This window comes from Meles meles, chromosome 2 (assembly GCF_922984935.1).
Source record: "Meles meles chromosome 2, mMelMel3.1 paternal haplotype, whole genome shotgun sequence".
Classification (NCBI taxonomy): Eukaryota; Metazoa; Chordata; class Mammalia; order Carnivora; family Mustelidae; genus Meles; species Meles meles.
Window position 1 is genome coordinate 39,017,018 of NC_060067.1, and position 25,826 is coordinate 39,042,843.

General features: G+C 36.8%; 1 protein-coding gene across 2 annotated transcripts in view; it reads left to right on the forward strand.

Annotated features, from left to right (window-relative positions):
- The window catches only part of ARAP2 (ArfGAP with RhoGAP domain, ankyrin repeat and PH domain 2), a 190,273-nt gene that overhangs the window by 45,427 nt on the left and 119,020 nt on the right, over positions 1–25,826 (forward strand). For both annotated transcript variants that reach the window (XM_045997333.1, XM_045997334.1), the window contains exons 8-10: positions 5,117–5,237; positions 13,654–13,832; positions 24,735–24,850. In XM_045997333.1, the coding sequence (XP_045853289.1) occupies positions 5,117–5,237; positions 13,654–13,832; positions 24,735–24,850 (416 nt within the window). The remainder of the gene's footprint in view (positions 1–5,116; positions 5,238–13,653; positions 13,833–24,734; positions 24,851–25,826) is intronic.

The following is a 25,826-nucleotide window of genomic DNA, read 5'->3' on the forward strand; positions in this document are numbered from 1 at the left end:
TTAAAATCAGGTATTCTTACAGTCTTAACTATATACATTCTCTTACCAGGCTCATGTAACATTTAAGCACATTTTCTTATTTATAGCTTATAATCTAACATTATTTTCTCATTATTTGGAGAATACCACTTCCTATTGTGATATTTGTGACTCGAATAGAAAGTCCCTTTCATATATTGATTCTTCAGTGCTACTGGGCAGAAGAGTGTATGCTTTTAGATAGAAAGTAGCATTCGTTTACGTGTGACAATACTAAGAACAACAGAAAGTTTAGAGAAGTATTAATTATTTGGTTTCAACTTGCAGTGATCTAGATAAAACATCAAATAAGTTTAAACACACCTCCTTGGGATTTGCAGGATGGTGGAATGAATATATTTTTTTAAAAGCTGGTTTTCTGCCTTGGCTACTGATTTTAGTTTGCTTGTGCATTTGAATGTTGAGACAGTTTCTATGCCAGCGGTGGGTAAAATGTGGTCTCTGTATCTGCTGGAATCTGACCCCTAGTTTTTTTTTCAGTAGCTGTGCCCTTCTCTGGTTTGATTGAAATAAGGGGGAATACTATTCAAGAGTGAGACTTCCGTGCCATGAGGCTCTGTTGGTGGTGGCATTATACCCCTTTGGGAGAGAGAATTTCTGGTATCTGTGTCCAACTGGACCCATTCTGTTTGTCCTGTAAAAGCTCTTCTCAACTGCAGTGAGATGAATGCCTGCCACATTTGTAGGTATTGATGCAATAAAAATCATGCAGCCTTGGTTTGAAATTGTGATTAAAAAGTCCATGTTAAAATGAATGGCTACAAATTCTTTAGCTTAACAATTTTTTAAAAAATTCGAATTATTGTTTTCTGTGACATTTTGTCCCTTTACTATCCAGATGGTTGGTTTCATCTTGCAAAAAATAAAAACATTGGGATAAGTGTTTCCTAAAAAGAGAGTTTCTGTTGTGACCCACCTTGCTCAAGGGTAGATTGAAGGGCTGGGAAGAGGACATTTCAGGGCCAGTGTGTGGAAGACAGGGGTGTGGCCATAGCCACTGCCTCAGGTGAGAGTGCAGTGTCAGTGGTCATGTGCGCTGAGTCATCACGCCTTTTGGTGTTTAAAGGTGCATGTGAGGAGCACGTGGCTGGGCAGAGCTCTGTATTCCCTAGTTTTCTCTCACTTTCCTCAGCACTGCTCTATCCCGTCTGTGCAAGAACTTTTTCATTGTATTACTGCAAATGGCACCATCCCGCTGGCCTCGATATCTTGTCACCTGCCAAGAAATCTCACTCACCCTCATTCTCACTCAGCTGTGGGCAGAATTGCCCTGTGGTCATTTCATTGTCTGAAAGTGGTAATAGATAAATGATGAACTTGGCCTAGATATCTGTGTGTTTCAGATCTAGGGATGCTTTAAAATTTCTGTCCTAAAGGAAAATTTTATACCCTGAAAGACACAATCACTCTGAGTCTGTTGTCTTTTTTTTTTTCCCCTCTATCTTGTCTTTATCATGTGTTGTTTGAAGAGAAATACCAAGTCAACTCTACAGTGTTAAAAATTATGAGATTTCTTGGGATCTCGTAATAGATTATGAATGAGCCATTTGAGAAACTAACTTCCAGAGGTTAACATGACATGATAGCGTGTTAAGTACATTTTGATCACTCCTAGGGAATTTATTTATTTTTCTGTTACTCTTCTGGACTATTTACCTGCTAAATAGGATCTTATTATAGGCATGTGGGTGGTTACATTTTTGTAAGGAATTGTTTTTTAATCTCTTTAAGCAGATCTGGAAGAGGGAAAAATCTCCTTTTTAAAATTCCAGTTTCCTACAGTGCTGCTTGATTTTTCTATACTGAAAAATGTGTTCATGGTAACATTTTTATTCCACAAATGGTTAATTATTTTACTAGAGATCTATTTTTATAAGCTCTTATAATTCTTAAGCAAACAGAGATTTGAGAATGGATCATCTAAGAGATGTAGCATAAATGTGGACATTCTAGATTTTTCAGTCTGATCTCAGCCACTTAGACTTACAGCTCGAGAGGCTCTTGTACTATCCCCAAAGGTACTATGCTCTTTCCTATATCTGAGCTTTCCTGACACTACGGAGACATTTTCCCCCTTTTCTTATTCCTGGAGCTCTTAGTGGCCTAGTAGTGCCTAGCATTGCCATCATACCCCACTGCATTTAGTGGCTTTCCTTTAAGCCAGTCAGTCTTGTATTTCTTTGTATGACCTTTTGCGGTGGTATCTGGGTACACACTATGGGGAGCATGAACATGTCTTTTTCTTGTATTTTCATCTCCTTGTTTTTCTTTTCCATCTGAACCTTCAGAGCCATTGCCATCCATCAAAATTCTGTGCAAACTTGAAGATCCATTTTTTTATCCCCCTCTACAAATCTTTTATTTTTTTCTAGCTATGACATTTGAACAATCATATGCAAGAAAGGTTAGAAGGAAGAGATGCTGAAAGTGGAGAGGCAAATCAGGGGAGCGTGCAGTAAATCTGGCATCAGTTATCTGGGTGTAGGCTGTGTATGCCAGTGGAAGTATTAAAAAATGAATTTAGAAAAAATATCAGAAATGAGCTGTCAGAGCTTGATTTGATTGTGATTGATTGGACATAGAATTCATTCACTGAGAAAATACTTCTGCACTTCCGTTTATGTGAAAGGTCTGAGGGAAATAGATGTATGACCCACTGTCTATTTGGGGAGAATGTCTTAATTAAATGACTGCACCGTAAATATAAAAAAAAAATCACTGTTTAAGTTATAGTTAGTAATTGCTATAAAGGAAAAATACAGATTGTTATTAATTTAAATTAGGATTATCTGCCTAGTGAGGATGGGGGGCCTATGCGAAGAGGCCGGTCGGAAAACCTTCTTCTGAAGCATATACTTATACTGAAATGTGAAGGATGGAGAGGCAGGAACCATGTGAAGCTGGATGGGGACAACATTCCTTGAAGAACAGAGTAAGCAAAGGCACTAGATTGAGAACAAATACGGTGTGTTAATGGAATCTCAAAGAAAGCTCATGTGACTGGAAAGAATCAGAGAGTGCCAGGGAGGAAGTAGACACTGTCACTGTAGGGAGAGTCCCAAGTTATATGGGTACAAACGAGTCATACAAATGAAAGACCACGTGAGACTGACTTAGAAGAGTAATATTTTAATGAACAGATATGGGGGGGGAGGGCAAGTTTTCAGGAGATAATTTAAAGTTTGAGGGGCTTATGGAATAGTTTCATGTACTGTTGATGACTTGAAATATGATGATGGAGTTGACCAAAATGGATAAGGAAGGAAGAAGGAACAGATTTTAGAATTTTCCTCATAAACTTGGCTGGAGTGGATTTTCTTAGAGAAGATAAAAGAAAACAAAAAGTGGAAAACGAGAAGTTACCTTGAAGTTACTTACTTCTTGACACCCTTCTTTTTCTATGAGGTTGCCCACTCATCTTCAATTATAGTTCAAATATCATATTCCATCTTGGTTGTCTGAGAAGATGTGGGAAAGCCTCTGTGGCAGGTAGTTAAAATGGTGTTGAAGAGTGTGTAGGATTTTGATGCATACATATAGTCAGGGACAAAAGATTGAAGCAGAGGCATTAGAAGAGAAGAAACTGTCAAAGAGCTAAGACGGAATGCCATGATAGCATAGTATATCTTCTCGGTGGGCCTAGGATAACCTCCCAGTAGAACACCGTGCTGCTGACAGTGACTACTCCTTACCTATCTAATATGCATGGCAGGAGTTTACCAGTAGGAGGAATATGACCTTGGCACTTGTTCTCTGTGTGGAATGGTTTAATACGTTTTTTTTCCGAGCCAGTTGCTTCAGATACTTGGGATCTGCTAAAAAATGAAGGTTCCTTGAGTCATTCTGTGGAAGGAAATGGTAGAAGAAACCCCACAATGCCTTGTCCAGACTCTTCTGATATTTAAGACCTTCCATATATGCCCCTGATGTATGTTTCCAGCTTTACCTCTTTGCCCTGTGGCTGCTCTTATTTCTCTACTTATGCCTCTATTATTAAAACTTTCCAGCCAGGATGGCCTCCCAACCCGTTATCTGTGTGGTTGAGCCTAAGCTTTCTTTAGGTCAGGCTCTAATGTCTTCATGTCTGTGAAAATATCTGAGCTCTTTTAAACAGAATTCGGGAGTTTCCATCTTTGTACTCATACGTTCCATGGCTCAGACTCTGTTTTAAACTTTTCTCTCACTACATTGGCTGGTTTTTCATTTTGAGGCACTTTTAATATATAAATGCTGTTTGAATTTTCTTTCCCAACACAAGGTCCAGTAAATATTTCACCCTTAGTAAATAGTGGGCATTGTCAGGTGGTTCTTATGCCAGAAGGTTTTGGTGGATCCAGAAAAACAAAGACTGAAAAAGCTACCAAGAGTCTTCAGAATGACCCTCCTGAGCAAAAGGGTAAAATGCAGATGCCAGTTGCTAACAGCCAAAATTGTATTAGGTATTTGCCAGTTGCAAACTGCCAAATCCTTTTTTTTTTTAAATTCTTTTGTCTTTTTCATTAATTTTTCATTGGGGAATTAAAGGTAAACTGAGGCAGTTGTGATATTAAGATAATTATTAGAATCATTGGGTAATATGTTTAATTGCTATAATGCAACAGTCTGGTTTTGAGATGTGTTCTTGTTGTTCACATATGTAGTAGCAGTCGTTTTGAAGTAGTTTAGTTACAGTACCCATTATGGCCAGCAGATGCCTGCAAACACCATCAAATCATTTTGACCAGCTTGTTTTTAAAAAGCGTACTGTTGGTTTTGGGAACTATATATTGCTGGTCTAGTACAACTGCTTGTATTTGATTCTTTGCCTTTTAATTTTAAATTCCAGAAAAGGAGAAAAGTGAGAAGACATTTCATATGGAAGGGCCATTTAGTATTTTCCTTTCTGGGGTGTTAAGTCATGTCTGAGGAGATACACTATTTGTATGTTATTTAAAAAATTTAGATTAAAATTATGGAAGAGAAGCACAATGTGCTTATAAATATTTATAATATTTGTACCATTCTTTTTCTTGATAAGGTCACAAGAATTTCATTTTAATCTGTCTTGTTCGTGTATCTTTTTCTCTAACCAATACAGGAAAAGTATTCAAAAGGAATCATTCCTCTTTCTGCTATATCTACGGTACGAGTTCAAGGAGACAACAAATTTGAAGTTGTTACAACACAAAGAACTTTTGTTTTTAGAGTAGAAAAAGAAGGTAAGGTTATTTCTTTATCCCTGTAAAAACACTCATAGACATTAATTTCTGACCAATCAGAAGACTGATAAACTAGTGAAGCTACACACGTCAAGAAACCATAGAATACGTTACTTTTAAGTAATTCACACTTTATATTATCCTGAATGCCATAAATGAGCTGACAGGTCATTTGTTGGCTCACCATTCCTGCATGCAGCAAATACTTAGAATCTACTACGTGCCAAGAATTCTTCTAAATTCTGGATGTATAGCAGTGAAAAGTAAGACAAAAATATCTGCTCCTGTGGAGTCCATCTTTTAGCTGTTGTTTGAAAAGGCGTAGTAGTTATTTAATACGCAAACACAGTTTTTCTCACCATGAAAGCGTTGGTTTTAGGGAAGTTTACTCATGCCAGGTTCAACTGAACACATAGGACCAGTAATCATTCTAGTACAAATTTCAGAGGGTCTTTTGTACTTTCTCAATTCTTTTTACCTTCATCCTCTGCTATAGGACACTTGATGGTGAAATTTAGATGGCATGTGGTTTATGGGTAGGGACTGAACCTTTAGATCTTTTCTGACTTTTGGAGAGGGTAGGAAGGGAGAGCCAGGAGAGTATATTTCGATTGACTATCAACATGTTATTACTCTCTCTCTCACTACTTTTAAATGATACAGATAAGGCCATTGTCATTAATTAAAGAATTATAATTTTAATTTATTTTAAAGCTTCTATTTTATTATAGATTATGACTCAATTTTGAAAATACTTCTTGGTCCTTAATTATTCGAATAATGGTGACCTGGAGAACTTACTAAATTCTTGATATATGCAGTGATCATCTGTGCTTCATTATTAACAATAGCTTTTTTTTTTTTTTTAAGATTTTGTTTATTTATTTATTTGACAGAGAAAGAGAGACAGTGAGAGAAAACACCAAGCAGGGTGAGTGGGAGAGGGAGAAGCAGGCTTCTCACTGAGCAGGCAGCCCAACGTGGGGCTTGATCCCAGGACGCTGGGATCATAACCTGAGCTGAAGGCAGATGCTTAACGACTGAGCCATCCAGGCACCCCTCATTATTCACAATAGTCTTATGAGGGATGTAGGTGTTACAGTTATCTCATTTTATAAAAATAAAAAATAATATTCCATTTTACACAGAACCCATTTTACCCTTTCATAAACTACAATAGCATTAGATATGATGGGACAATATTTGTCTTTTTTACGCTGCTAGATTCCTAGGCTATATACCATGTGTGACACACAGAAAACATTCAGTAAATCCTGTATATTCCTAGAAAGCTTTCATTATTCCTTGGCATAATCAGTAAATGCGTGAGTCCAGCTGCTTGTTCACACTGGGGCAGCATTTTTCAAACTGTGAATCACTATCCATTGGTGAAATCAATGTAGTGGTTTCTGAGGATACTAAAATAAATCCCTGCCCAAAACAGAAAAAAAACAAACATGAAATAGAATAAGAAATAAGAATAAGGAATAAGTGTGCATCGCTTCTAATTAAGTATTGTGAGACATACCTGTTTGAATATTGCACGTATATAGTGGAAAAGTGTTTCTTACTTGAGCTGCTAATTAATCATTGAGACCTATAGCCTAGTCAGGGTTGGCAAACCATGGCCTATCACCTAAATCTGGCTGCTGCTTGTTTTTGTAAACAAGGTCTTGTTCCATCACTGTCTCCGTCAATCATTTGCATATTGTCTGTGGTTCCTTTTATGCCTCAGTGGCAGCATTGAGAAGTTGCAGGCTGCATGGCTGGGAAGGCCCAAGATACTCTCCTCTTGACTGGGTATCGTGACAATCTTTCCTTACACTTTGGTTTCCTCTGCCCAGAAGGTGACTGCCTGTCTCTTTGAGGTGCTTATCCCTTTCCCCTTGGCTTCTCAAAATGAATTTCACGTATGCCACATAGCTTGCATTTTGGTAGACATACTAAATAAAACTTCCCACCTGTGTGAAAAATCTGTTTAGCCATAATTATGTACTGTATATAAAAGCTAGACAGACACATTTGAGTAGAATATATCAACCCACATGTTTAAAAATTACATGCTGTGATACATAGTTCATATATAGTTCATAGTTCATGTATCACGTAATTGTGATATAAACAGCATAAGAATTTCATTAAAACTTTGGTATAAGTTTTTAAATAGGTCTTGGGTCTTTAAGTTTTAAAACAAACAAACAAAAAAGATACTGCTTCGGTAAAAACCGAGACCATCCACATGGAATTACTGAGTAAGGTGGTTTCATTGAAAATGATTTTAGGGCACTTGGCTGGCCCATTCGGGTTAGCACCTGTCTTCGCCTCAGGTCGAGTCCAGCATCAGTCTCCTTGCTCCACCGGGAGTCTCCTTCTTCCTCTGCCTCCCTCTCTCTTATGAATGAATAAGTAAAATCTCAACAACAAAAAAAGTTATTTTAATGTTGTAACTAATGTTTTCAGAGATGGGTAAATGTAGAGGGGTGTGTGTGTGTGTGTAAATAGTATACATGTGTCTATGTATTTAGTATGAAACCTTTAACAAGATAGTATGTTTTATTGTTTTTTCCTCCTTCCATGTATACAGATGGTTGACTATTTTTTACTTTGGGGGAACTGAGAAATCAACCATAGTGGCTTATGAAATATTTGACTTAATTTTTAAGCTAAATGAAACTTTTCTTCTGTCTAATCAAGAAGCAAGACAGAAGTTTAGAACACAAAGGGGAAACGGTTTGACATACTAGCAGAAATGAATTCTCCATTTTTGGTGAGAAGGTTTCTGAGTGGCCTGTCCTCGGAAGCCAACAGCACTGTTTCCAACTCTGCATTGCCCACCCGCACTGCTAAGACAAGATTATACTTCGACATTTTGTTTCCACAAGTTTTCAAAGGCTTCAATTCCCCCCATGCTTCCCAGTGAAGTATTGTTATGCTCTTAGTTGAAAGTGAATTATGTTGAAATAATTACATTTTAAAAATATTCTCTCAAATGAAAAATTTGGTGGGATTCCTTTTTCCTGAAGCAGAACCATTGGAGTTGGTCAGAGGGTCCTAACAGCTAATGATCTCTCCAGTCTATTCCCCTGGCAGTGGCGGTCACACATGCAGATGCCTGACTTCAAAAAGCAGGTGACGTTTTGAGTTGGCAGGTTTTGTTGTTGTTGTTGTTGTTTAAGATTTTATTTATTTGACAGAGCAAAAATAGGCAGAGTGGCAGGGAGAGGGAGAAGCAGACTCCCTGCTGAACAGGAAGCCTGATGTGGGGCTCAGTCCCAGGACCCTGGATCATGACCTGAGCTGAAGGCAGATGGTCAACTGACTGAGCCACCCAGGCGCCCCTCATTTGGCAGTTCTTATGGTGAGAAAATGGCTTAAGAATTCTGAGTGGTAATTTGTGTTCCTGGGCCATTTTCTATGCTGGGCCATTTTCAGCTGTGGTATTGTGTTCCTGTCCATCTCAGGTGGTTCTAGATACCTGGTAGGCAGGCAGGCATTTTTTTTCCTCTCAACTCTGCTTCCAGACAGCATTTTACAGCCCTCCAGTGGCCGCTGTGGGACTGCAAAGCTTTGTTTCTTTTAAAGAACACTTGGATAAGAAACATAAATTTCCCTTACTTATTTTGGGTAAGCAGACTTACCGGTCTTGAAATATTCAATGTTGCTGTTTTTGTTTTGTTTTGAGAGAGCAAAAGAGAACACAGTTGGGAGGGGTAGAGGGGGGCGGGAGAGAGAGAGAGAGACTCTCAACTGGACTCTGTGCTGAGCATGGAGCCTGACATAGGGCTCGATCTCATGACCCCAAGACCTGAGTCAAAATCAAGAGACGCTTAACTGACCGAGCTACCCAGGTGCCCTAAAATATTCAGTGTTTCTAGAAGCAAGCTGTGGAACATTTACTAGCTGGAGGGAGAGTCAGGGGAATTAAAACTTCTCCATTTTATGTGTTGGTCGACACAGTGGGTCACAAACTGTGGAGTCGTTCTTGAACCTTTTTCTCTCATATCGCACATCCAATCCATCAGCACATCTGATCTTTTCTGACTTTGGAAATAAGTCTGGATTCTGATCGATTCTCAACACTTCTGTCATTATTACTCTGATGCAAGCCACCACCTTTATTGGGTTATTGTAATAACCTCCTCTGATCGACATACAGTCTTGTTTTCTATACAGCTGTCAGCAGTCATGCATCAAAGAAGTCTGATCACGTCAATCCACTTCAGATGCCGTGTTGTCTGTCCATCTCCCCGAGAGTAAAGTACTTAAATCCAAGAGTCCCTGTGTGATCTGGCTCTGGTCTCTTTGACCTTGTCTCCTCCCGTGCTCTCCCTCACTTACTACATTTCAGCTGCTCTCTCCCATGAACCCCAGGGCACTGACACTTGCTTACTTTATCCGAGAATGGTCTTCCTGCAGCCATCCTCCTACTTGCTCTGTCACTTGCATTTCCTTTAGGCTTTTGCTTAACCACTCCCTTCTTTCTGAGGCTTTTTCTAGTACCGAGTATAAAGTAGCACTTCTTGTGTCCCTCATCCCTTGCTTTATTTTGTCCCATTGCACTTGTCACAGTGTAGTAGATTATATAACTATGTTTTGTTGTCTTCCTCCTTTCCCAAGAGGGCCGCCTCCAGGAGATTAAGGCTGTGGTCTTGTTCACGCTTCCATTCCTGGTATTCAGAAAGGTCTTGGAACCCAGTAGGCACTCAGTAAATATTTGTACCAATGTATGCCTGTTGATTTCGGGAACGGTCACAGTGTGCAGATACTTCCTTCTCTGAAATTGATCATGGGTTATGTTGAGGGATCTTTAGTTCAATTATATTAGCATATCAAAAGTAAAGGTCCATCTAAACTTTGTTAGATTATGTTACTAATCTTTTACACAACAGAGGCCTTATGTAGTAATCCCTAAGTTCTTTATGTTACTAAAGAATTTGCCTACTGCTAAATCCAGTGGTCAGAGAATATTGTCTCTCTTATTTTTTTTTTTTTTTTCTTTATTTTATTGATACTTAACAGTAGTTGGCATTCATTCCTGGAAACTTCAAGGACTAATTTGAGGGAATTGCTATTATCTTTTATTTATGTTCTAGCATAATTATAAGAAAGTGACAGTTTTGTTTTCTTTACCCCCCCCCTTTTTTTTTCTTTTTTCCAACCCAGAATGCTTTACTTTGAACAAAGCCTTATCTAAGTCAGGGCATATTCTCTAAGGAGTAGTCTTAGCCCATTGCTAAGATCAAGATAGACAGTAAATATTTGTTATTGGAAAGAATAAAGGCACCTTGGTGTGAAGAGCAGGCAGAAGCTAGCGTAGTATCTAGCTTTGCCCAAGATACATAGCCCAAGGGAAAATCAGTATTTGATTTGGAATATTGTGACTTATCAACACGTATTCCCCTTGTCTAAAGACACACACGTTGTATAGCCAAATGCCAATGATGCTCGTAATCTGTTTTATTGTTTGAGTGATCTCTGTCACTGTTTATCTGCACTCGCATGGGTAATTAAGAATAAACTGAATGTTACTATTAATTCTCGTACTTATTCATGATTGTTTACTTCCTGTTAGTAAATGCGGCCCTCAGGAGTTAGATAATACTTTTAGGCTCCACAAGAACCATTTGTTGAGATGCAGCCGTCATATGTTTAAGTCCAGCAGATGCAGTTGTGCCAGTTTCAGATTATTTTCCTGAGAAACTGAAGCACAGACTGAGAACAACGTAGAAGCCACAAACACTGGGGCCTCGTTTATAAAGTTATGACCTACACAGTGAAACAAATCAGAGAAAGACAAATACCACATGATTTCACTCACTGGAATTTAAGAAACAAAACAAAATGAAAAAAGAAAGAAAAGAGGTGGAAAAAACAGGCTCTTAGCTACAGAGAACTAACTGGTGGTTGCCAGAAGGGACGTGTGGGAAGGGGTGGGTGAAATAGGTTTAGGGGATTAAAAGTGTGCTTATCTTGATGAACACTGAGTAAGGTATGGAAGTTTTGAAGCACCTGAAACTAATATGTTAATTATAGTTCAATAAAAAATCGAAAGAAAATTTAAAAAAAGTTGGGTTTCTTTTCAGCAAAAATATGACCGACATTTCAAACACAATGATTTGTGTAGACTAATAGAAACAAACAAAAAACATTCTGTACTGTTTACTTGGCAGGAGTATCTTGTGTGAAACTAATGATCACAAGTAATAACCAATGGAAGGTTTGTTGTTGTTCCTGAAAATATAAATTACTCTAGTGCAGTCTGGATCTGTTCATATAGATATAAAATGTAGAGCAGATGCTGCATACTGACATTGACTTAGTCACGTGAACATTTTTATGTGTTTCAGTTTCTAATGATGCTAGGGAAGTTGGGTGAATATTTCCTCCTGGTCCATGGGAACTATTACCTGGGGACAGTGTAATACACACAGTAAAGCACTGTTGAATGAATTTTAATAAATACTTAGGCCTTGGTCATTAAAGACAAAGCTATTTTTAGTAATTTGGAAGGTGAGGAAAAAGTAAAGAGAATTTAAAAACTATGTCTCATTATTAAGTAACCTAGGATTCATGTTTGAATGGAAGCAAGTCTAATGTGGAGGCTGAGACCAAGATCTGGAGATCTTGAACCCATAGTGGAGTACTTCTTTCCACACCTTAGATCTGAGATATTACTCAGGTTTCCAATCCTGGGCTCTGCTTATTCTTCCCTTCTTCTTCCTTCTTGATAATTTTTCCTACCTGGAATTCAGTCTGTTTTGTTTTGCTCCTTTTGCCTTAATAATCACTTCCACATTTGTTTTTTTGCCAGCCCATTTTCCTACCCCATAGATACAGTTGTACCTCAGCATTTGTCCATTTCTTCTCCTTTCCCATTAATCATTTATCTACCTCCCTGGGTCTCCTTTTGTGTAGGTTAACCTTCATTAACACGATACTGTCTGTCCACCTACATGCTCATGCTAGGGCCCTGAAGACCTGAGGTGGTTCTGTTCATAAAATAGAATTTTCTACCTTCTTTGGTCAAGCCATGGTACTAAGCTACCTTTTATTCTGATAATTTAAATTTTTTTGTGAATACCTGTCAAACATATTTAAAGCTTCAGCTATTTTTTCCATTCCTTGATGTCTTGACTTTTCAGATAATCTTTTGTTTACATTTTCATTGTGTTTCAGGTCTCTCTTGCCCTATTCCTGATTTCCAAGCTTCCAGTTTGGTCTACATATTATCCTACTAATCATGTTATTTCCTTGCTAAGAATCTTGCCTTGATTTTTTTTTTGTTTGTTTGTTTTTGTTTGTTTGTTTTTTTCCCCTCTGTAATAAAGTTTGGAGGCAAAATTCCTTACAGGTACTGCAGAAGCTCTATCCATATTTCCTGTTTCCTCTTGAGTTCAAAATTATCAATATGCTTGTCTATAAGTCTCTGAGCAGATGTTGGTTATTTCTGCCTCTGTTTTTGTGTTCTTCTCTGCTTAGAGTCATAAAGTTCTGCTCTTCCCTCACCAAACTCCAGTTATGCTCCTCGTTTCAAGACCTAGCACAAATACTTTTCTTTAATAGTACTGAGAACAGTTGTCTGAGTTAAAATATTTGATTCTCCTAATTTTAATGCTAACTTGCTGTATGACCTTCAGCAAATGACTTACCTCCATTGAATTGACTCATATTTTATTTGATATCATTTGTATGACATTTATAGTACTCTGTGTTCTGTTATATGTTCATATCTAACTTGACTTACAACTTTGATTGCTCCTTGGGGACTAGATCAGATTTCTGTGTCTGTAATGCAGTGTGTTATAATGCAGCGTTGAAGGTCACTTAGCTTTTGTGGAGGGGGAAAACCAAATTCTAATTTACCAAATTGAGATCCTTTTGTTTCTGTGGTGAGAATGGAATGGATGGTTGAATATCAAGTCAGTGTGTACTCTGAAGTAGAGTAGGCTCTAAGTGACAGAAGTAAGAGTAAGACTTTCTGGGCATTTGGGCAACTTAATTACTAGGTAAAATCTGTTAACTGGTCTCAGTATTACATCTATTAAAAGAGAAAATCCAATCTCATGAATAATCTATAAGAGTGCTTCTTAAATATTAACATGGATTCAGATCACCTGGGGTTCTTTTTAAACTGAAGATTCTGATTCATCAGGTCTGGAGTGGGGCCTGAGATTTTGCATTCTAATAAGCTCCCAGGTGAGGCCAGTATGGTTACAGAACACCTGGGTAGTGTTATTTCTTTTCTCTTACAGAATTGGGCCATCGGCTCTGACTACAGTAGCATTTAGATTGTGGTTGTGGGAAAGAATCTGTAAATCATGTGTTACAGGGAGAATAGATCCTTTGCCCATGTTTCTGTGTCTGTATAATTTATACGAGTATGGATGTATGTACTTTCTCCTGTCTTCGTTTTCAGAGGAGAGAAATGACTGGATCAGCATCCTATTAAATGCACTGAAATCACAATCTCCTGCCTTGCAGTCTCAAGCAGCCGCTGCACCTGAGAAATGTGGCTATCTTGAACTGAGAGGGTATAAAGCCAAAATTTTTACTGTCTTAAGTGGAAGCAGCGTGTGGCTTTGCAAAAATGAACAGGTGAGCTGTGTTATAGTAATTGCAAATTACGGTGCCTTGATTACATTCACAACTGTGCTTTTTAGACTTATTAGTGTTTTTACTAATAGCCTCTTGCTTTTGCCTTGAGTACTGCACTAAACATAACAAAGAAAGAATTGTTTTGTTGAATTTTCTCAGTTCCTTCTGTGACAGGAAAGTACATCAAATTTGAGACATCGCCTTTTTAAGGGACTGAGAAAATAAAATCTTGAAAATATTTTTTGAAGTGTATTCCTCAGCTGAAGTAATATTGTAACTATGAGATAACAATCAGAAACCAATTAACCATTACAACGGTTGATGAAATGGCCCAGTTCTCTACCTGTTGTGTTTATTTTTTTTTTCCCATTTTATTTATTTTTTCAGCGTAACAGTATTCATTCTTTTTGCACAACACCCATTGTGTTTATTTTATAATAGAAAATTTTAAGAGCAGGCACAGGTAACATGTTTTTTTGAGTTTCTAGCATTTTTTTTTTTAAAGTAGCTATGTTGGTTGCAGAGGAAATAATTTACTATAGGCAAGTGGTTCATATATGCACATATATAACACACCACATATAAATGAAGTAGACTTGAATTGTTGACTTACTGAATTTGGTTAATATAGAAAGGCTTACTAGAGAAGTTCAGTGTTTTGAGGAGACTAATATTAAAGTTCTAACAAATTCTATTAACTTTATTTGATTCAGTAGACTTCCTTTCTCTAACATATCTGATTCTTATTTTTATCTTATTTTATTTTTTTAAGGATTCTGTTTATTTGCAAGAGAGAGAGCCCACATGTGTGCACTCACACAAGCAGGGAGAGGAGCAGAGGGGGAGGGAGAAGCAGACTCCCCACTGAGCAGGGAGCTGGATGTGGGGCTCGATCCCAGGACACTGAGATAATAACCTAAGCTGACTGAGCCACCCAGGTGCCCCCAACATGCCTGGTTTTTAATATATATAAGAAAATGCCCCATTTGGGGAAGGAATTAATCTTTTAGCCTAGAATACATTAGATTTTTAGTAATTTGTGGAATTGCACAGTGTGCTTTGGATCTAAGATGAATTCATTGGTGACATATCATAATGAGTGATGATAGGCTGGGATAATAATGCCTACTGTTTGCATAACAAAAAATACAGATGTCAACTCAAACATTAGTTTCAAAAATATTAACTAGAGATCTTTATCTAAGACATCTTCTGAACTTGAGTGTGATCTTTTTCATTATATTTTTGGGATAAGATTTCTTAGCCAATTAACTGTGGAAGGCATCATTGAGCACTGTTGGCATATTAATAGCTTGAATAGTTAGCATATTCCTCGAGAAGAATAGTGATGTACAGTTTATAATGTGTATGAACTGAATGTGAACATATTCAGTCTGTGAAGTGAGATGATTAAAACTTTTCTCATTGGAATGGAGTTTAAAAATGCATAATTTGCATTTGTCAGTATGGAAGTTGTTCTGCCAGATTAATTGAGGTATTCATTTTTTACTTGGGCAGATTTGATGGACTTCAAATTATTAGTTTCATCGTTTCCATTAGCTGGATTGTCTGAGTTTACGTTATTCTCCCAAAGTAGATGTTTTTTTAAAGTTTTATTAACATTCTCTGATTAGAAAGAAATTGTATGAAATTATTGCTTTAATATTAGCAATTGAACATAGAAAGCATAAGAATGAGTAGCAGCTGGTGAGTACCGGGTATTGTGCTAATTAATTTATAAACATTTCCTTTTAATCTTGCCCACAAACATGGGAGGAAGATGTTCTCCTCCATATTTCATAGATGAGGAAAATGAAGGTTGTGTAAGAATTGTAGATTTTAATGCATAACAAAACCAGAACTTTATGACTCTAAGTGGTAGCGTCTTAGCAACTATACCCAAGTGTCTTTAAAGGATACGTTGAAAATTTCTGGCCTTTGACCTTTTAGAAATAGTCTAAGCTTCTTTTCTTGAATAACTGAGTTGCTTAGGAGGTTCGGAGAGTAAGTGTGTTTGAGTAATACACTTTCTACCAGGTGAGGCATTCTACAAGGGGTGTGCTTGCTGCGGACTTAAGTCCTATCTTCCAGGAGGAAAAGTCTGACGGATGGATTTATGATGTTTATGGTGGATGGTGAGCCCAGTACTTTATTTGGCTTGTGCAGGAGTTGTAGAGAAGTACAAAAAAGGGCAATTAATGAAGTCTGGAGATTAGAAACACTTCCACATACATGAGTAATGAATACATTCTCCTTAAAAATGAAAACATTAATGCTGGACCCCTCCGTATCCTTTGAGACATAAATCTGTTTTCAGTGCATGTATATTTCTGGTCCTTTTCTATGCATTAACATGCCTTTATATCAACCCTTAAAATGTACATACCATTGCTTGTGTATGTGTTATTTTTAAAAACTTGCATTATTTTATATGGAGCTGGGTCTTAAGGGACACGATCTTGAGTCAAGTCTTAAAGAACTAGTTGATCTAAGACTAGATGGATAAATTAAGGAAAGCCTTCTGTGGTTAGGCCCTAATTTACCATTCCAGTTTTATCTGTGCTTATATCCTGTGTATGCCTTTTTCTCCAGAGGAAGGTTGCCTATTGGTTTTTTCACATGGTTGAGCAGATTGTGTGAAGAACTTGGGTGACGTGCTAAATAGGGAGTCTTTCTTCTGAATGCAAGGGGCTTTAAGGTTACATTTAGGAAAAACACTAAAAGATATACATTCAATGCAACTTCTGAAAGTTTTGTATACAGTGCATTAAGTAATTCTTTTTAAGTATGGAAAAATCTGCTTATCATAAAAATGTAAGTTGTGTTATACCTGAAGTTAACATATCAATTATACTTATATAGCAAAAAAAAAAAAAAATTTCAAAGAATTGTTGGCTTTGAACTTCCATATCTAAATTTGCATTGGAGCTAATTGAGTTCCATACATCAATGCTAAATTATTTTCAGTTTAAAAAATTTTTAAATAATGAATTTATTACCCACATAATTTGTAGTATAAATAGAGTAAAAATAAGGAAAATCAACCCACACTACCCTAACATGTGAATTATTTTCATTTTTCTAGCCTCTCTTGATAAACAGTTTTACAAATTTACTTTGGAGGTCCCTCCAGAGAGAGTAAATAGGTGATGAATAGAGGTGGAAAGGTAGCCTATATTGAAGAGCTATTTAAAAGGAAGCTGCAGTGTTCCTTTAGAGCAGAGACGATTGGACAGAGGTAACAGTTCTGGGTCTTCATTCTTTCTCTGCTACTAATTGCCTCAGGTAATTAAGTTAATGTCTTTAGGTTTAATTGGTGTGGTGTAAAGAAGAGAGATAGCTTACTATTCCTAAGGCCATTATGTAAGTTGCATGTGAAAATTCCGTATATCTGGGCTTATTCCAGACTGTGGATTTAGAATTTCTGGAGATAGAATGTTGGAATCCACATTTATATAAGCCGTCCACATGTATCAAAAACTACATACAGTCAAACACTGCTCTCAGATTTTTTTTTTTTTTCCTTTAAGAAATTCTAAGTATCTAGGTAAAGAGAGCAAGATAGTTTTGGGGTTGGATAATGTGTAAAAATAGCCTTCAATGTTGAATGTTTCATCATCCCACAACTTGGATCTATTATATGTCTTTTTGTGATTAACTTTCATTTGTGGAAGTGGTCTTTTTCCTCATTGAACATTTTGAAATGTGCCAACATTTAAATAGAAAGTTAAGATAATTATGATTAGTGATAATACATTTTGAGATTTTGAAGAACTATTACTGATTGTGCATAGTTTTGAACTATAGCTACTTTTTTTTTTTTTTTGCTAAGATCTCAATTTTTGTGATATTATGGTATGATGCTACAAGGGGGATGGCAATCTGCCTCTCCTCTTGGACACTTCACGGACAGGTCTGAACTCTATGGAATTAACATGGACTTTTTGTTTTCCCAATTACTTGATTCAAAGATTCATTTTTTTCTTTCATCTCTGTCTTTCCCTTTCATTCATTTGTACATTGTAGGAAATGAAATTGGCAGTAGCTCTCCACTGAGTAGGAGAAATGCCTTAGGGGATGTCATGTTCCCTCCCCCCCCCCCCCCCCCCCCCGTACCCTTGCCCAGTAGGTTATAAAAAATTGAAAAGAACAATGAAGAGATATGTAAAAAAAAGGAGTTTGGCAAAGTAGAAACAGACACAAATTCTCTACCTAATTATTCAGTTGTGAAACACTGTGGCGCTATCACCACATAAATTACGTGTCATCTCTTTATTTAACACCATCTCACAAACACAGTGTTTAATTTTTATAAATATTGCTCTCTTACGTTTTACATGCCTGTGGGTATTCTAATTATGATAGTTTTTCTCCAGTGTTATTTCAACTTTGTATAGAATGAGTTGTGTTTCATTTTGTGCGGCTTATACTATACAATTTCCTGTGTTTCTGTACTCATTCATTTTACAAAATGGATTTTTACTGGACACCTTCTCATTTCTGGGCATGGCTCTAGGCTCTAGGGGTATAGCAGTGACCAAAAGATGCCTGTTGTCTCACCTTTCACTGTGGGTAGCACACATCGTGATAAATAAATGAGACTTCTGGTAGCTTTCTGTACGTAGCCTTTTCTTCCTTTTTGATTTTTTTTTTTTTTTGGCATGAACTTTCATGACCTTTTCGTAAAGAATTGTTTACATTTCAAATGCTGATAGCTATGTGAACTAGGTACCAGCCTGATTCTAACCTTAAACGTGTTAGAATTTTTATATTCTCAAATTAATGGTGTGATGGTTTATTCACTGTCAGGTGTTCAGGAGTTTCAAGCCCGTAACTGACATTCATTCAGTAAACATTTTGCAGAAAGAGCTTGTTGAAGGAGCGGTCATTCACAGCTGTTGTCTTGTCTATAGAGCTCACCATTTTTTTAAAGTTTGTTTTTAAGTAATTTTCTTTTCTGTGAATTGTCCCTTGATTTTTTTTTCCATTTATTGATTGGGATGTTATTGTCTTTTCTGACAATTTCTTAAGCTCTTCATAAAATAAAGATAATTAATCATCAGGTCATTTTCTATAACTTTTTCTGAGCTATCGTTTACTTTTCATTCTTCAGTTAATTTTTACTGTGTAGAAATTTTATTGTAATTAATCTGCCTTTTATTTCAAAGCTTATAGATTTTTGATATTCTGGTAAATAAAATTTTATGTATTTGTCTTGACATGATATGGATGTAGTATATACGCCAGTATTTAAAATTTTAAATGAGATAATAAAATCTGAATGTACACTGAAGTATGTGAAGTGTTACACATGTGGTGTTGCTATTTGAATGAGATTTCTGCAAATGAATGTGAGGCACATTTAAGATAATTGGCTTTGGTTTCCATTTGTTAGGTTGCTCTGACAGCCAGTCTCCCTCTTTTTTTTTTTTTTTTTGTGATGAGTTTTTTTCAGGATCATGTTAGTATTAGTGAATTCATTACAACCAGATGTCTTGCTTGGTGGCTCTGTGCATCCATTTAATGATAATTGTGGCACTGAGGATTTAACTATATAAATTCACTTGATTAAACATTTTCAAATCAGGGTATAACAAGAGACTCATTCCCCCTCGTTCCCTCTACATAATGTTCCCGGTGTCTGGCACGGGGATGAAACTCTAATAGAATTTAAATAGACCTCATAGGGCTGCGGGTTGAGTAGCACAGAAAGAAGCAGCAGGATGTAGGTGGTGGCCTCAGATTCGCTGGGTTCTGTATCTGGCCAAACGCTGCATCTGGTGTTCCCCGGAAATGTGGTGCCAGTGCCATACAATGCCACATCTGTTTTCAACAAATGTGTGAGCACCAAGTTCTTACATTTCTGGCATGGAAACCTGGCATCCAGTATTTCCAAAAATAGGTTTGAGTTTCAGCAAATTTGGGGTTAACAAACCCTTCTTTAATTTTTCCCGTTAGGAATCAAACTTTTATTTTGCTCTTTTACTGTGTAGTTTCAAAATGTAGTTCCAGCCAGGTTCTGTTGCTACAAATAACCCATTTCAGCATCTTGGTAAATATTTACATTCATTCTAAACCGAGTATATACTGTAGAATCATTGGTGCAAATACTTTCATTCCTTACAAATAAAATGGAGATACTTTTATTGAAGACAAATTTTGGGCTTAGAACTCACAAATAAAAGAATTGTCTGTTTGTATTAGACCCTTAATTTATGTGGCACTCAATTTTTATAACAGTGCTGTGTAAGGTAGATATGATTGTGTTTTTTATAAATGAGGAAGTTGAGGTCTAGATAAAGTAAATAACTTGGATAAAGTATGACTACTCCTTGTAGTAGTCATACAGCCAGTAAATGGCTTAGCCAGGATTCTCCCCCGGGTCTGACTCCCAGTGCTGACATGGTCATGACTGCCTTTGCAGGTGGTCCAGATCTGTTCGCCAAGCAACGCTGTTGTTATAGTGGTACTCGTGGTGGGATTCATGCTTTGTGAGACCCCACATTCTGTGACAGCAAATTAAATGTAAGGTATTGTTTAGTCCAGAATCTGCTTTTAGCTTTTTGCTTTCTATAGTAATATTCCAGTCACTGAATTTTCACGCTCCTGTTTTTTGTTTTTGTTTTTGTTTTTTTTCTCTCCAGCTTATAGCATTTTAAGTGTTGAAAGCGTAGCCTGGTCTGACTTGTGCCTATTTTTCAAAATGAGACTATTGCCGACAATCAGATTATAGTTAAAGAGCAGTTTATTTTTTAACATTTCCCTTCCATCCCATTTTTAAAAATGTATATATACTTGCTAGTTATCTTAAGTATGTGTTTTCTTATAATTAACTTTTTCACAGTTAATATGTTCCCTTGGTTTCAAATTCAAGAGGTAGAAGCGAACAAGAACGGTAACAGTAACTAACTAGATCTGCATAGCACTTACCGCATGCCTGGCGTTCTTCTAAGCATATTTAATGTGTTGATTTAGTCCTCCCCACACTGAAGAATTATAGGTACTACTATTCTCTCCATTGTGCAAATGAGAGAACTGAAACCAGAGAGGTATACCCGATCAAGCTGGTCTGGGTTTTGTCAATGATCTGGTCAAGTGTCACTTCCTTTGGATGTTCTCATAAGAACACAACTCTCTCTCACAGGGATTGGCTGGTTTCAGTGTTTACGCTAGGCACTTACTACATTTCCCCTTGTTTGTAAGCTTTCCAAAGGTGGGGACCCTGTCTTATGCTCTGGTGCGGACCCAGGATTTAGCATGACTCCTGACCCACACAGAGTACTTCATAAACACTGTTTTGCCAGGATGAATTTTCCCCTTTTAAAAATGGCTTTATCTGCTCTGCCTTGTTCACAGAATAATTTACAAGATCAAGTGAGAGTTCATAGCTTTCTGTAAGCTTCAGAGCATGACACAAATAGATATTAAACTAATTATGGAACATACCATATAGGGTTAATGAAGACTGATGTTTTTAAAGCCTCTAGATGTTAACACAGGGGTGGGCACCCAGGACAAGTAGGATCTTGAAAATCCAGTGTGTCCCTTGTTCTGGCCAGAGTATTTTTAACCAGTAGTCTTAATGATTTCAAAGGATTTTTGTATAATCATTGCATGCCTTTTCTTTTTCTTTCGCTCTACAGAAGGCAGGGGGAACTGTTGATACCTTGATTTTAAATATTGCAGACTCATCCTGTCTAGATTCTACAGCTGGTTCTGCTGTCTAATTCAGTTTTTCTCAACACTGGCTGCATACGAGAATCACAGGATTGTGGTTTTGCTTTTTAACTGGAGATTCTTAAGCTCTGCTTTCCAGTTCAGGGGATGAGAATCCCAGGGTGGGAGGGAGCATTGAGCAATTAGATATATTCTTAACATAGTCTGAATACAGTCTGAAAAAGTAGTTTAATGTCACCACAAATATTTTTAATAGGAAACACAGTTGTTTCATATTTAATAGTTCTCAAGAGCACTGACATTTATTTTGTTACTCTGCTGTACATTTTACAGTCCATTTGTGCCGGTGAATTCAGTGGATACTCTCTAATTACTCAAAACCATATGGCCATGGCCAGCCACTGATAGATGGTTACAATTTTCTTTCAGGCAAAAAAAAAAAAAAAAAAACAACAACAAAAACATCTTTGCCTTCTTGGAAGAAAGTTGGGGTCTAGAGCCCACCCTCACTTATTTTGTTTTTAACAGAAATTGCAGCTTTGTATGTAGACATTTCACAACTTGCTTGTAGAAAAGAGGGGCCACCAATTCAGGTCGGAGCCTGAATGAGGCTCATTAGTTTCCATAAAACATTGTCCCTCCTGCCATCTGCTGGTCTGATGGTTTAAGTATGTATCTCTGCCCTTCCTAACACACAGTACCAGCAAGCCAGGCGCTCATCAGAGAATATAACTTGGCATAGAATGTAACCGTTCATATCCAGCTCTTGTCAGGTCTTTATTATGGGAAACTGTTGGAAGGACATGCAGTCTATTCTAGAGTTATTTCTGTATCAAGTTGAGCCATCAGAAAGCTGTTTTTAAAATAACCTACCTTGCCTGATACAAGGTAGCTACATTTGTGGCAAGCATAGTACCATTTATAGGATTGTGGAATCACGATGTTTGCATAATCGAAACTAATGTAACACCGTGGATGTACTTCAACTAAAAAAACAAACGAAAAACACACAAAAAAACTTACCTTTCTATCCCTACTTTATTTCTTCATTAAAAGAGAGTTTGAGTTTCCAATCACTTGGGTTGGAAGTTTTTCCAACAATTGTTATCTGGCAAGAACACTGGTATTGACAATTCAGAATGTTTTTTTTTTTTTTTTTTTTTTTTTAACTGCAGTAAATATAACACTGGAACCTATTTGATTCTCCTTGTCCATATAGATCACATTAAGTACCGATTTTTAGATGAGTTTGCCACACAAAGTGGAAGCATATGATGTTTTTCAATTATTTTGCAACACTTAGCATCTCTGTGCATCTTCTCTTTTGTATTATTGAATCTCGGTTTCTGACTTGGTTTTCCTAACAGAACAAGCTATTTGTACTTTCATCAGAAAAAAAAATCAAATCGATGATATGTTTTATAAATGCATCACATATTCTAATTTAACGTCGTACGTTGAAAAAAATGAAGAGAGGCTTTTCTGCAATTTATGAAAGAAAACTCTGGATACTTTTATAAGTGGGGGAAATTTGTTATAATGTTATTTTATTTCACTTATTTTATTAGGAATGCTTTAGTCTGAAATGTCAAAAACCCAAAGGATCACTTAAATAGATAGGCATTTCTTTGTTTTAGCAAATCTCTTGGTGTAGGCAGCAGAGAGCTGATGGGAACAAGGGAACAAGGGTCTTCCTATCTTTTTCCTCACTCTGGCATCCTCAGGTACAAGAATTTGTCTTCAGGCTTTTCATCTCGAGGATTCTAACAGCTTCTGTGTGTCTAGATGTTATTTCCTAAGAAGATAGAATGGCAAGGGGTAAAAGTCTTTCTTCTTCCAAGATTTGCCCCCCACTGCCCCAGGAATTATTTTATATTTTATTGACCAAAACTAAGACATAGGAGCCCTCCTAGCTTGCAAGGGAGATGGAAAAATAGTACTTTTACTTTTAGCATGTAGAGAGAAAGCTGGTGAACTTTCACGGTCTCTGCCAGAAGTATTCTTTTTTATATATATGTATATTTTATTTATTTGATAGAAATCACAACTAGGCAGAGAAGCAGGCAGAGAGAGGAGGAAGCAGGCTCCCCGCTGAGCAGAGAGCCCGATGAGGGGCTCGATCCCAGGACCCTGGGATCATGACCTGAGCCGAAGGCAGAGGCTTTAACCCACTGAGCCACCCAGACGCCCCCAGAAGTATTCTTATTAAAAAATGGACCAGTATTTTTTGTAGTTTTTTTTTAGTATGGCTACTTTTTCTAGTCAAATTGAATTTAGGAATTCAAAGCACATGTAGTTTTTATGGCTAAATCTTTTGAAGTAGAGAATAATTATATTTTTAAAATGTTGAGATTATTTGATAAATCAAATTCCCAGACTGTTATGATTAAATACTAATATTTCAAATGTCAACACTTTTAAAAGGTAGACCTTATAGCCTTTTGAACAATTTCTAATTTTGGTGGGGAAGACTGAACAAAGGAGCTATAGCTAGTGAACAAATGACAGTTTTCAAACCAAAATAGCATTTAAAGCAGGTTAAGAATTTAATTAAAGGAAGAGGAAAATAATAAAATTTGGGGAATGAGATAAAACCATAAAATAAGTAATGCTTTTGTTAGAGAGTAAATGAGAAAAATGATATGACACAGCAGAGGCAACATCACAGAGTAAAACAAAGAATAATCAGCATGAGTTTTGGTCCCTTTGTGCCACATACAACTCACTGTGCTTTCCATGTGACTTTCCTCTTTGGGACTCAGTTTCCCCTCCTTTTTTATAAGTAATAATTCTACCAGCTTCACAGTGTCATTGACTCCCCTGTTTAGAAATTGGTAAGCACATGCTAAGGGCTAATTAACTCTTAGTTTCCTTTACTGAAGAGAGAAAGATGAAAAAGTCCCTAACTTTGAAAATTTAAGCATGGACACTTCACACGTTGTGTCCTAGTCAAGTTGCCATTTCATGTGACAGAAGTCTGTACTTCATGAGTAGCCTGACTGTCCAGCTTGGGGTGGCACTGGTAGTATGAATTGAGGGTGCCTCCTAAAACAAGAAAACAACACTGTCAATCCATTTCTAATGACTTAGTCCCTTCTACATGTACATGTGTAGTAAAATTTAGTAGGATATAATGGTACTTTGGATTTTAGAGTATATGATGTATACCTTCAAAATCCATATTTTTGTTTCTTTATAATGTTATTATTTTTTTCTCCCAACTAGGATTTTAAAAGTGGACTTGGTATTACCATAATTCCTATGAATGTAGCAAATGTAAAGCAAGTGGACCGAACTGTAAAACAGTCTTTTGAAATAATCACTCCCTATAGGAGTTTTAGGTAAGCTATATTTAAATGTTTGTGTTTGTGTTATTCCAAGAAAGCTTGGGTGATCTACTTTCACATTGTTAGTGGTGATTTTATTTCCTATAGATCACATAATAAAATCATGTTTGTTGTTTTCTATATTGTCTAATTTATTAGCTGGTATATAAAAACGCCTTATAAAAGTGACTTGAATTGTCACACAACCTGCAAAGATACTAACTAATTTCATAAGATTTGGGATGTTTCTTTTCTTAATACTTTTTTCTCTTAGTAGACTTCATAAATATATTAATCTTTTATCAACAAATATGTGAGAAATTACTTCAAATCCTAGGAATAAAGAATACTATATTGTCTTTAAGCTATATTTTTATTTACCTTTTTGAGACTAATCGAATGCAACCCTCCTTTAAAATCCTGATTACAATTGCTCCATATTGATTTCTTAAAAGGAACTCCTGCTTAAAATAATGCCAGTGAGTCTCATTGCACTTTTTTTTTTTTAAAGATTTTTATTTATTTGATAGAGATCACAAGTATGCAGAGAGGCAGGCAGAGAGAGAGGGGGAAGCAGGCTCCCTGCCAAGCAGAGACCCCGATGCAGGGCTCGATCCCAGGACCCTGGGATCATGACCTGAGCTGAAGGCAGAGCCTTTAACCCACCAAGCCAGCCAGGCGCACTTTTTGATCAAATATTTTAACAGTTCATTATATATCTTGCATTACAGCAATCTAGTAATTATTTCATATAACAATGAAAAAGAAAACTTAAAGTTTGTAGTATGTTTTAATAACCTGTAATAACCCCGTAGCTTTGGTACACAAAAGAAGCATAAGTCAGTATCTGTGAGTTTACCCACATTAATTCATTTGTCAAAATTAAGCAACATATCACAGGGTAGTATCCAGGTCAGAAGCACTTGTCAGAGGCTTTGAAGGAGTAACAATTACTTAGCAATTTCGAAAATACTCCCAAGTCTGGTATTCA